At 49.7% G+C, this 13,565-nt stretch overlaps 1 protein-coding gene across 1 annotated transcript; it reads right to left on the reverse strand.

The window, feature by feature from the left end:
• Positions 1-1,441: 1,441 nt before the first annotated feature.
• TMEM270 (transmembrane protein 270) lies at positions 1,442-4,337 on the reverse strand. The gene is given in 4 exon segments (XM_056814773.1): positions 1,442-1,726; positions 2,696-3,063; positions 3,066-3,236; positions 4,183-4,337. Coding segments are annotated over 4 exon segments (912 nt in total). The 5' UTR covers positions 4,288-4,337; the 3' UTR covers positions 1,442-1,458.
• Positions 4,338-13,565: the final 9,228 nt, after the last annotated feature.

The following is a 13,565-nucleotide window of genomic DNA, read 5'->3' on the forward strand; positions in this document are numbered from 1 at the left end:
CGCGGCCCTCCCACCCTCATCCCCTTTGGACACACCAGGGTCCAGCCTTCCCCTCCCTCCTGGACCAGGGACTCCTGGAAGGCGCGTCCTCCCACGTCTGATATCGGTGCCGCCTCAGCACCCAGCAGAGCGAAATGAGGCGGTGGGAGACCATTTCACAGAATCCGAGGGTGAGGGCAGACGGGCGCCCGTCCTCCTCCCCCTCTATCAGGCTCACCTAGAGAGCTGGGAGGGACCCTCCCCCCCTTTCCCATTCCTCCCCTTTCCGGCTCTGGACGCCATTCAGTTAGAGATTGCCAAAGTGCCCCATCCTGGGGGGCAGCTGGGTAGCTCAGTGGATAGAGAGCCAACTCCAGAGATGAGAGGTCCTGGGTTCCAATCTGCCCTCCCGGGTGACCCTGGGCAAGTCATTTCACACCCGCCTGGCCCTTAGTTAGCACTTTCCTAGCTTGAAAACAATACTCAGTGTTGGTCCCAAGAGAGAAGGTCAAGGTTTAGGTGGGGGGAGTTTGGGGGGGAGAGGCCAGAGGCAGGAGGGGAGGTCTGTCCGGGGGGGGGGGGGGGGGAAGATCCTCTCTGGATCTGTGGGGTTTGGGCCCAGATGAACTCCGGCCTCTTCCCTCCCTGTGGTCCACTTGCCAGAGAAAGTGTCTGCCTCGGCTGCTGAGGACCCGCCTAAGTATGAGGCCGTGGCTCCCCCCCAGAGCCCAAAGCTCGGAACTACAAGGGCCGCCCACTTTCCATCTAGGTGGGGGGGGGCGCCCCCCTTCCCGCTCTTCAAGTTCCCAAATGCTGGACCGTCTTCGTGGCCGCCATCCTCTTCACCAGAGCAATGAGGCCTGGGCGCCCTGGGGGAGATGCTGAGGAACAGCCCCGGCCCCAGGGGGGGACCTGAGGCCCCGCCCCAACCCCCCCCCCAGGCCTCGGGATAAAGAAGCCTGGAGCTGGGGCCGAGACCTCTGCCACTGTTTGCCCAAGCCAACCTCTCTGCACTGTTTGCCCAAGCCAACCTTTCGGGTCCCTGATGTAGACCTAGAGGAGGGGATCAACGATGCACGTGACACGCCCAGGCACCTAGAGTCCTCCCTGCCCAGCCCTCAATGGCCGAGTCCAGCCCATGGAGAATGCCACCCAGAGACCCCCCACAATCTCTCTCCCCTCCCCCCCCTCTCTCTGTCTCTCTGTCTGTCTCTGTTTCTGTCTGTCTGTCTGTCTGTCTGTCTGTCTCTCCCCCCTCCCCTTCTCCCTCCTCCCCCCCTCCCCCCCGCCACACACAGTCAGCTCAGTAGCCTGAGGGTCCACATAGAAACTGCAGCTGAAATCAGCTTTGTAGCCTGGCTACAGGAGGGGGTTGGGGGCACCCTGTTCCCATCAGGGCTGTGTCTGCCTCGGTACGGTAACAGCCTCCGTTTCTCCCAGCCAAGCAAGCAGCCTCCTCGGGACAGGTCTGAATGCAGTTTATTCATCCAAGACTTTGGGCTCCTCAGGAAGCATCACCTCCATGGCACTGTCTTCCCACACCATGTCGGTCTCCCCTTCTTGGGCCTGCGCCAGTCGGGCTGTGTGTTCAAAGGCAGCCTCGAGCATGTGGGAGGCCAGGCAGGTGGCCCAGGTCACCACGTAGGCCAGGTGCCAGGAGGTGAGGGCGGCCGTGCTCTCCACGTGCCAGTACAGCTGCCGCAGCAGGCCCAAGAACTCCAGGGAAAAAGCGATTATCCAGCAGCACCTAAAACGAGGGATGTGGAGCCTGGGGCCCAAGCTCCCCACATCCACCTCCCCAGCCGGGCGCCTCCGCCCAGGGAAGCACTCCTGTTCTCCAGCGGTCATCCCCACTGAGCGACCACCCCCAGCCCTACCCATCTCCACCCCTGCTTCTCCCCTGTTGGCCATGCCCACGGACCGTGCCCATCCTGACTAGCTGTTCCTATTTGCTGTGCCTCCAAAACTTCTCTCTCTCTGTGTCTCTGTCTCTGTCTCTCTGTCTCTGTCTCTGTCTCTGTCTCTCTCTCTGTCTCTCTCTCTCTCTCTCTTCTTCTCCTCTCCCTCCTCTCCTCTCTCTCTGTCTCTCTGTCTCTCTCCCTCTCCCTCTCCTCTCTCTCTCTCTCCCTCTCTCTCTCTCTCTCTCTCTCTCTCTCTCTCTCTCTCTCTCTCTCTCTCCCTCTCTCTCTCTCTCTCTCCTCTCTCTCTCTCCTCTCTCTCTCTCTCTCTCTCTCTCTCTCTCTCTCTTTCTCTCTCCCCCTCCCGCCATGACTTACCCTCCATGGGCCATTCCAACACCACCCCCGCTCTACCCACCAATCCTGTTGCTCGCCCATCAGTGGCCACCCCATCAGTGCATCCCTGGTACCCAGCCCTGATCATTTCCCTTTACTATGGCCGCCATTGCTCCCTCCCAACATCCCCCCCCACTACTCCTATTGCTGTGCCCCGACCTCTCCGACCGACTCTTTGCCCCACTGGCCACAACATCCATACCGCCTTTACCATTCTCCGCGGATCCCCCCAAATGTACCCCATTCTTACTGACCAATGGCTGGCCTCTCCTCTTTGCCAGGCCCCCAACATCCACGCGACTCCCCACTCCGGTCCCACTCCTGCCCCTTGTCTCCTGGACTGACCAGCCTGGCTTAGAGCCCCTACGCACAGCCCCAAATGAGTGGGGCCAGCGTTCCGCCCGTCCTCCCTCAAGGCGCACCTGGGCCAGCCCATGACTGATGCCCGCCGGCCACGTACGTCCACCGTGGCTGACCCCCGGGTTCCTCCCCTCACGGTCACTCCCGGCTGCTGCCCAGCCCTCTGCCCACTCACCAGCCGCCTCAGCTGCTTGATGCTGAAGCGATGGGCTGTCTGGCACAGCCTCCAAGTGATCAAGAGGACCACGAGGACCCCAAGCAGCAGGCTCTGAAACCAGTAATGGAGCAGGTTCTTCCAGAGGCTCCAGAAGAAGCCCAGCTGGCCCAGGGAGGCTGGCAGAGGCGGCAAATGGCGAGGGGGGAGTTGAGCAGGCGCGAGAGGGCCATGCCCGGCACCCGCAGAGCCAGGAACAGCAGGGCACTGCCCAGGCTCGCCAGGCTCCTCATCAGGGAGCCCAGGGGACAGAAAAGGCAGCTTGGGCTGGGGGCGGGGACCAGGCACCCAGCACCCTCCGCTTCTTGGGCTAATCCTGACACCCAGTGGTTGAAGAGGAAAATCTTCAGCAGCAGAAAATTGTAGAGATGAATCCGATTCTGGAAAAGCTAGAAGAGACAGGAGAGGCGCAAGAGACCAGCCTGAGCCACTCAGGGACCCGCGAGGGAACTGTGGGATCGGATCGCTGTGTGGCCTCTGCCAGGACACACACCCTCTCTGGGCCCCCGTTTTCCCTCCTAGCCCAGGAAAGGGCTGCCCTAGAAAACAAGCTCTTAACCCGGGGGCCGCAGGGGTGAGTGGATGGATTGAAGGGGGTCTGTGAACGTGGACGGGGGAACGTGGCACCTCTATTTTCACTGCCCTCTCAATGAAATCCAGCATTTCCTTTCGTTCTTTTTGAACCCTCACCTTCTGCCTTAGAATCAATGCTATGCATTGGCTCCCCGGCAGAAGAGCAGGAAGAACTTGAACCCAGGACCTCCCATCGCTAGGCCTGGCTTTCCAGCCACTGAGCCACCCAGCTGCCCCCTCCTTTAATTGTTTCTGAGAAGAGGCCCTTCCGCAGGCTTCACCAGGCTGTCAAAGGGGTCCAGGACCGGCGAAAAGTTAAGAATTTCTGGCCTGGAAAGCCTTGAAGGTCCCACCCAGCTCTGAACTTACATGGGGCTAAATAAATACTCTCAAATGTCCACAGGGATAAAAGGGAACAAGGACACCAGAAGCCCCCAAATATTTCTATTCCGTGTCGGACGTGGGTTCCTTTAAGTTTCAGGACCCCTGGGACCCTCTGGAGACAAACACGAAATCTTGAGAGGCAGAAAGCTGCACTGAGAAGTAGAAGGACCCGAGTTCAAGTTCTCCCTTTTGACCCACCCTGACCCGTTGCCCCTGGACAAGTCATTTCAGGACTGCAGGATGATACAGACGGGCTCTGGAAGGGGGCTCCCGCGCTGGGCGCTCTTTCTCCGAGTCACCTCCCAGGCCGGGCTCAGACGGGAGTCAGAGCGATAATCGGGGTCTCGCCTTCCCTCCCCAGCCCTGAGCTGGCCTTACCAACACGGAGATCTTGGCCGTCTGCAGCAGGAGGCCTGGAATGCTGGACCGCGCTCGGAGGGCGTCTGCCATCCTAGCTCCCCGCCGGCCCCCTTCACAGGCCATGACTTCACAGAGCCCTTAAGTAAGAAGGAGCCGTTTCCAGGAGCGCCGGTTGCCATGGAACCCAGGCATTCCCTGCTCCCTGCCTGGCCTGGCCTCCCCAGGAGACCAGAGGCAGGAAGGACTCCCAAGCAGCGCCCGTCAGAGCAGGACGATCCCAGCGAGGCCGAGCCCCCCCTCATTTTACAGAAGGGGAAACTGAGGCCCGGGAGACCAAAGGAATCATCCAAGGTCACACAGGCGGGCGGTCCGCCTCGGGGGCACGACTCTCACTCAGCTCCTGGGACTTGGGTCCGGTTCTCTTTCCACAGCAGCAGAGGAGGGGTTTGGCCTGGATCCTCCGGCCATTCTCGCTGAAGCAAGCCGTGAGCAGCATCTTCAGGCGGGGCCCAAACCCCACGGCTGGGGGGGCTCCCCCTCCCCCTCCCCAGGCAAGAAGGCAGGGCAGGAGAAGGGCGGAGAACCGGGAGGTCTGGGAGAGAGAAGCAGGGGGCGCTGGAGAGGTTCCATGGACGGTGGAGACATCACCACCATCTTGTTTCTGGGGGAAGCAGGGAGCAAGGCAAGGGGAAAGGCAGTGCGTAGGAGCCAGGAGCTTCCTCTCAGAAGTTTAATCAATCAGGAAATCCTAAGCCCATGGGGTCCCCCATTGCCTCCTTTCTCAACCTCCGGTAGGCCTTGGAATTCCCAAGGACCGGTCAGCCAGGGTCCCAGAGCCTCCAGGCCAAAAAGGAGACCAGCTCGACGGGCAGAACATCAAAGCAACAAAACGTTCTATAGCCCCTTGAGGGACAAAGACAGCCACCAGAGAAGCAGTGGGATAGGGTGGAAGAACATTGGCTCTGGAGTCTCAGGGCCTGGGTTCAAATCCTACTCCCTGTATGACCTTGGGCGAGTCACTTCTTCAGCCTCAATGACCTCCTCTGTAAAAGGGAGGCTGACTCTGTGACCTCTGGGGTCCCTCCTAAGCCTGAGATCCTCTGGCTGCCCAAGACAGTCACTTCGGATGATGAGAACCGACAGCCGTTCTTTTTACAGCAAGTCTAAACTGGCCTCTAGCTTGCTACACCTTTGCTCCTTTTCTCCCCACTGGGGAGAGAGAGAATGCCCAACCCCTCCTCCAGTGGTCATCATCAATGGGATTCAGTCATTTCAGTCCTGTCTGACTCTTCGTGACCCCATTTGGGGTTTTCTTGGCAGAGACACTGGAGCGGTTTGCTATTGCCTTCTCCAGCTCATTTGACAGATGAGGAAACTGAGGCCAGCAGGGTGAAGTGACCCACTCAGGGTCACAGAGTTAAACTACTGGAGTGGTTTACTATGCCTTCTCCAGCTCATTTTACAGATGAGGAAACTGAGGCAAACAAGGTGAAGTGACTCACTCAGGGTCACACAGTTGAGCTACTGGAATAGTTGGCCAGTTCCTTCTCAGCTCATTTGATGGATGAGGAAACTGAGGCAAATAGGGTGAAGTGACTTGCTCAGGGTCACATAGTTGAGCATCTAGAATGGTTGGTCATTTCCTTCTCCAGCACATTTGACAGATGAGGAAACTGAGACCAATGGGGTTAAGAGACTTGCCAGGGAAGTAAATGCCTGAGGTCAGATTTGAACTCGGGGAGATGAGTTTTCCTGACTGTAGGGCCAGAGCTCTAACCATTGGGTCACCCAGCTGCTCATCCTCTGACCCACACAGCCAGCTCTCCTGACTCACCCCAACCCCAAGACTTCTCATCCTCAAACTACTCCTTCAGCCTGGGAAAGGGAAGAGTGGAGGCTGGCCTCCTTTTCTTCAAACACCTGCAGGAGTTTTGAGAGGAAAAAATGTTCCTCCTTGTTAGCAGCAGGAGGACAGGGAGGTTCAAGGAGGAGTCACTTGAGTCAGGAATGATCCATGGACCAGCAAGGAGCCAGGAAGTTCTTCCTATGCACCAGGTGATTGAGGAGACAAAGGAAAAGCAGAGTGATGTCAAGGACTCCTGTTCCCAGCAACACCAGCATTCTGAGCCTCCCTCTGCAGGGGATGGGGAACTACAGATGTGGGATAACCCCATACATCCAACCTGGCCCCAGATACTTCCTGGCTGTGTGACCCTGGGCAAGTCACTTAACCCTGCTGGTCCAGCCCTTGCCCTTGAGTCCTAGAGCTGTCACTGGGACAGAAAGTAAGGGTGGGGAAGATAATGATCTCGTGCATCATCAGACTTATTGAGCGATGGGGGGCTCTTTCCTTTTTGTACCTTTTGCTCCCACAAATGGCACTCTGGTTTGGTGAGGCCGAGGGAGGCATTCAGCAATGGAGGTCGTGTAAAGACAAACACTATAGAAATTCTCAACAACTGGGGGATGGTTAAACAATCCATGGCACACAAAGGGATGGAATGGAAAACTCTGAGAAACCTAATGGAGACTCCAAGACGCCCAAGGACCGCCACGGTGGAACTGGCAGCCGCTAGTGGCCCAATGAGCAAAGCGCCAGGTCTTCATCTTCCTGAGTTCAAATCCAGCCTTGGACACTCACTAGTTGTGTGACCCTGGGCAAGTCACTTGACTCCATATTCCTCAGTTTCCTGATCTGTAAAATGAACTGGAGAAGGAAGTGGCCAACCATTCCCGTATGTTTGACAAGAAAATCTCAAATGGGGTCACAAAGAGACACAACTAAAACAACTGGAATGAACAACGCAAATAGTATTGAATTCTCTGTAATTATCATGAACAAGCCTGACCCCAAGGGAGGCTTTTGAAAAGGCACCTCCCTTCCGAGTTCCTTATGGGTGGGGGACTAGGGGTGTGGAAGGCAGCCGGTCTGTTAGATCTATGATGGATCGGTTGGTTTTGCTGACTTTTTAAAAAATCTTCTTTTTATTCGGTGTTTGAAGGGATAGTTCTCTGGGCATGCGAACCCTCCTGAAATGTGGGATCCAGATCTGCTCTGAACAGGGCAAACAGGCTACACGGGGACCATCACTTCCTCGATCCAGGCTTCCTTTAATGTGGTCCAAGTTTGCAAGACCTTTTGACTCTGATGAAATTTTGAGTGCCTAATTTTTCAGCCTCACTCCCCAGCCTTTGGCTAAATACACTTAATGTTTGTGGATTGACCTGACTTTTTGGACCCAAGAGCAAAATTTTACATTTATCGTAATGCATTTTTTTTTCATTTGATTTAAACCAATGTTTAAACCTATCATCATCTTACTGAGTCTTTTTTTAAAACCCTCACCTTCCATCTTGGAGTCAATACTGTGTATAGGTTCCAAGACAGAAGAGTGGTAAGGGTTAGGCAATGGGGGTGAAGTGACTTGCCCAGGGTCACACAGCTGGGAAGTGTCTGACTTCAGATTTGAACCCAGGACCTCCCGTCCCTGGACTTGGCTCTCAATCCACTGAGCTACCAAACCTTTTAAACCTTACCTTCAGGCATTCATGATTCTGATACCAACTCCTTATCCATTATAATATGCTGCTTCATAATATATATGTTTATACATATATAACATATACACCAAACAATCAATACTAAGTATTGATTCTAAGGCAAAAACAGTAAGGGCTAGACAATTGGAGTTAAGTGACTTGCCCAGGGTCACACAGCTAGGAAGTACCTGAAATCAAATTTGAACCCAAGTCTTCTCAATTCCAGGCCTGGCTCTCTAACCACTGTGCTACCTAGCTGCCCCTGTCTTACTGGATCTTGACTCCTTCAGTTAACATGTTAGATATACCTTCAACATTTGTATAAACAAAAATGGCTAATATGTACACAAGGTGCCCCCCAAATCATAACACAGTAATTAAAAACTGCACTAAGATGTTGGGGATACCCTGTAGTATATTGGAAGTTTTGTAAAATACTTTGCTTATGTTATTCCATTTGGGCTTCTCAACTACCCTTCGAGGGAGGTGCAAATATTGGCAAATCTGATAAGATATGGCTTTCTCCAAGCCACTGGTAAAAAGGTTAAATAGGATGGGGCTAAGTATAGATCCTGGGGACAATCGACTGCCGACCTCCTTCCAAGCTGGGACCGAACTCTTTGAGAATGGGCCATTTGCCAGTTCCATGTTCATCTAACTGCATTGTGGTCGAGTTCACACATCTCCATCTTTCCCACAAGATTTGCATTAGCCTTGTCAAACGTTTCAAGGTAAACTACCTCTATGGTTTGCCCTTGACTGGCCAATCAAGTAACCTTGTCCCAAAAGGAAATGAGGTTAGTCTGGTAGGACCTGTTCTTGCTGGGGCCATGTTAGTTCTGTGTGATCATTTCCTTCTCCAGATGTCTGTTTCTATGCTTTTAGTAGCTTGTCCTAGAACTTTGCCAGAAATCAAAATAAAGCCCATTGTCCTACAGTTTGCAGACGTTATTCCTTCCTTTGGGGGGAGTCCGTCTTCACCCAGTCCTCCAGTCCTGTGGCACCTCTAAGATCCCCTGCAATTTCTTTTAAAAATCACTAACAATGGCTTAGCCATAAGATCAATCAGCCAGTCAACAGCTTTTTATTGAATGTGTACTATGTGCCAGGAACTATGCAAGGCACTGGAGATACAAAGACAAAATGCCCTGCCTTCAAGGAGTTTGCATTCTTACAGGGGGGAAAATATGAGAGACAGCTTGGTGTAGGGTGTAGAGTGCTGGATTTGGAGCCAACAAGACCCGGATTTGAATCCTAACTCGGACACTATCTGGCTGACCCTGGATCAGTCATTTGATCTCTTTGCCTTCATTTCCACATCCAAAGGGGCAAGACTTGATGCCATCTAAGGATCCTTCCAGCTCTAAGTCTATGAATTGATGAATAAACAAAGTAGTCTGGGGAGAGAGGGATGCAGTTTCACCTGGGTCTGGTGACTTCTATTCATCAAGGACAGCTTCATGTTCTGTTTCTTTTAGCATTCAACTCTATATTGGTCAAAGAGACAGCTGGGGAGTGGGATGGGAAGGAGGACTGGATGGATGAAGAGAAAAAGTGAGAGAGAAGAGAGAGAGAGAGAGAGAGAGAGAGAGGAGAGAGAGAGAGAGAGAGAGAGAGAGAGAGAGAGAGAGAGGAGAGAGAGAGAGAGGGAGGGAGGGAGGGAGAGAGGGAAGGAGGGAGACAGAGGGGAGAAGGGGGGAGAGAGAAAGAGAGAGAGGGAAGAGAGGAAAGGAGAGAGAGAAACCGAGAGGGGAGAGAGAGAGAGAGAGAGAGAGAGAGAGAGAGAGAGAGAGAGAGAGAGAGAGAGAGAGAGAGAGAGAGAGAGAGAGGGAGGGAGAGAGGGAGGGAGACAAAGAGGGGAGGGGGGGGAGAGAGAAAGAGAGAGGGGAAGAGAGAAAGGAGAGACAGAAACCAAGAGAAGAGAGGGAGAGAGATAGAAAGGAGAGGGGGGATGGTAGAAAGATCACACATTTATAAAATATTTACTATATGCTAGGCACTGAGCAAAATATCAAGTGATACAAATCCAAGTAAGCAAATAGCCACTGCTCTCAAGGAACTTAAAATCTGAAGGAGAGAGAGAATGGAGTGAGGCATATAACATTCACTGTGACTTGGTTTACAGATGGTAACCTGGATGTGAGGTGGAAACCTGGTTCTAGAAAAGATAATATGAAAGCTCACATATCAGAGCCCATGGCAGCCCCAGGGCTCAAGTACAAGGTTTCATTGAAAAGGAGATGAGAAAGCTGAAAAGCTTCCTCTGAAGTATTTCTTTTTTGTCTTTAGAACTTCACTCTTGGCAGGTTCCTACTCCTCCTGGGCTGACATCCCCCATAGAATTTTTTAAGTTATGGGACCATAAATATTTGCTCTAAATCTTTTGAATCTGCACTCCCAAAATTGAGAGTACAGGTCAGATTTTTTTGGCCTTCTCCTTTTCCATCACAAAGTCAAGAAGGCAGCGATCACTTCCCCAGACTCTAGTCAGTTCTACTTCAGAAGCCAGTTCCTCCTTGTTGCTAAAGCTCATATCCTAAATGGCTCCCCATTCATTGGTTCCTCCACCTCTTGAAAAATGAAATTATCAGTAAAGCAAGCCAATAAAGGATTATCTTCTCTGTTCTGGGCAGAGAACTCTAGCAGATGTCTCCATTATTGAGTCCCCTTTTATGATGATGTCATCCCTCTGATCCAGACTTATAATCTGTTTCCTGAATTCTTCATCCATTTCCTCTTCCTGGACAGGTGGTCTGTAGAATACTTCCAGTGATAACTTCCATTTCTGCCTCCTTTGATCTTCACCCAAATGTTCTTCACTCACATGTTTCCCTGGTCCCTGGATTTCCTCACATGAAGAATATGTAATGTCTCCACCCAAGCACATGTTGCATGATTCTGTTGCTCTTAAAGAAGATATATGTGGCATTTAAACATAAGACCCAAGAGAAGCATTAAAAGGGAAGCAAGAAAGAATAGTCATAAGGGACTCAATAAAATTAAACTGTTTACATTCTAATAAGGAAAGATGATACATGCAACTCCTAAGAACTTTATCATTATTAGGGAAGTTGGACAGAGTCTGCATGGCCAAAAGGCATGAGTATGACTTGATTATGTTGGAATGACATCCAAACATAATAAAGGGATGAAAAATAAGGATGCACTGGGGAAAGAGGGGATTAGGAGGTAGAATGGGGAATTTTTTCTCATTTAAAAAAGTGCTAAAGGAAGAGTTTCTATAGTGGAAGAGAAAATGAGGGGATGGCATGCAATGCTTGAACCTCACTCTCATTGGAATTGATCCAAAGAAGGAAGAACACACACACATATACATGCAAACATACATACACACACAATCATTTGGGTATAAAAAATTATCCTACCCAATAAGGCAATAAGAGGGGAATGGAATAAAAGACAAGGGAATGGGGATGATAAAAAGGAGGATGGATTAAGAGAGGCAGTTGGTCAGAAACAAAACAGACTTTTGAGAAGGGATGAGATAAAAAAAGAGAAGGAACGATAAAATGGGATGGAGGGAAATACACTGTCATCATAATTGAATGTGAATAGGATGAGCTCACCCACAAAACGGAAGCAGATAGCAGAATGAATTAGAAACTGGAATTCAACAATCTGTTGTTTTCAAGAGGCACACTTCAAACAGAAAGACAGAATTAAAATGAAAGAATTCATATATTTCAGGTGGAAAGTAAAAAGAGACAGAGGTAGCAATCATGATCAGAGGTAGCAATCATGATCTCAGACAAAGCAAAAGCAAAAAATAGACCGAATTAAAAGAGACAATAAAGGAAAGTACATTTTTCTAAAAGGCACCATAGACAATGAAGTAATACCAAAAAGTCTACTGCAAGTTTCTCTGAAGAAAAACCTCATTTCTCAAATATGTAGCAAACTGAGCCAAACATAAAATGCAAGCCATTTCCCAATTAATAAATGATGAAAGAATGTTAAATAGGCAGCCTTTTGAAGGAAGAAATCAAAGCTATTTATAAATACATTTTAAAATGCTCTAAATCACTATTGATTTAGAGAAAGGCAAATTAAAACAACTCTGGGTTATCACTTCATACCTATCAGAAATGACCATGCCCGGGGGAGGGAAAGGGAAAATAGGTTACACTGATGAACTGTTGGTGGGGTAGTGAACTGGTCCAACCATTCTGGAGAACGATTTGTAACTATTGCCCAAAGGGCCATAAGACTAAAAACCATACCGTTGACCCAACAATACTACCACTGAGTCCATATCCAAAGAGATTAAAGAAGAGTACCTATATATACAAAAATATCTACAGCAGCTCTTTTTGTGCATAGCAGCAAAGAATTCAGAAATTGAGGGATGTGCATCAATCAGGGAATGGCTGAGCAGGTTGAGGCATATTGTGAAAGGGATACTATTGTGCTAAAAGAAATGATGAGGGGGATAATTTCAGAAAAACATGGCAAGACCGATATGAACTGATGCAAAGTGAAGTGAGAAGAACCTAAAGATCACTGTGTAAAGAAACAGCAATGTTGTAAAGATGATTAACTGGGAAAGACTTTTTTGATCAATAATACCAATCAATTCAATGATCCAAGACAATCCTGATGAAAGAATGATGTCCACTTCCAGGGAGGACTGATGAAATCTGAGTGTAAATTGAAGGATAATTTCTGCACTTCTGTTTTTTGGGGGTTTTTGTGATATGGCTAATATGGAAATGTATTTTGCAAGATTTCACCATGTGCAATTATTATCTTTTTATTGGTCTTCTCAATGGGGGGGAGAGGGACTAGAAACAAAGGAGAGAGAGAATTTGGAACTCAAAATTAAACAAGAAAATGAAATAAGTCACCTCCCATTAAGTCTCAGAGATACGTATGAGGGTCAAATTTGCCTCCTTGCATTAACAATTCTTCTTGTGTCTTACTCAAACTGTGCATTTGTGTTCAGACATCTAAGACCATGGGTTATATGGCTGGTTCCTTTCTTGGATTTCCCCCTCCCCATAGATTCCTTTCCTTTTTATTTAATTTTTATCCTCTTTAATTTAATTTTTTTATCTTTATGAACTTGACAAACACCAACCAACATTTCCTTATACAAAGAAAAGGAAAAGAAGATTGCTCCCTTTAAATTTCTCCCTGTGGGCAGCTTGCTTTTCTTTAACACTGGAAGAACGAGTCTGTCAAGCCCCCAAGAAGGGCTTGGTCTAGCCAGGTATTTATTCTGTCATTCCAGCCCTTCTACGGACATTCTAAAGTCGATGCTGTCCCATACTCAATTTAGTTCTGTAGTTTCACTGGTGCCCTGCTTGTCTGTGTCTCTTTCCAGAGTTCTATGCACACTTTATAACATTTTAACCATTTCATTTCCTTCTCTTCTTCCTTTTTTTGGCATCGTTGAGAAGAAAGCCAGCCTTAGTCCAAAGTTTACCCCACCGTAGGAAAATAGAGTTCAAAAGCAACAAATAGGGAACATCTTGAACCTCATTTGAGATGACAGCCCCCTTTCAGCTCTGTAACCTTCCTCTCCATTCCTCGCCCGGCATTCTATCTCCCAGCATTGCTCTGCCTATATCCCACGCTAGCTCCCCTCGCTCTCTGCTTCCAGGAATCTGTCTTTTTGGTGCAGAGAGCAAACACCACATTCTTGATGGCATCTTTTCCTGCTCCCTATTATTGCTAGCTTCCTCCCTCCCTTTTCTTTATTCTCTTTGTAGTTGTAATAGGTGTCTGGGGAGGGCTGGGAGCCTTCTGAGAGAGTTGTGATGGTATGTAAGGTACGTGTCTTAGAGAAACCATAGATCATGCATGCAGAGACAATTCTTTAGTTCTGTTCTGTTCAACTA

The sequence above is a fragment of the Monodelphis domestica genome, chromosome 2, assembly GCF_027887165.1.
Source record: "Monodelphis domestica isolate mMonDom1 chromosome 2, mMonDom1.pri, whole genome shotgun sequence".
In the NCBI taxonomy this organism is placed as follows: domain Eukaryota; kingdom Metazoa; phylum Chordata; class Mammalia; order Didelphimorphia; family Didelphidae; genus Monodelphis; species Monodelphis domestica.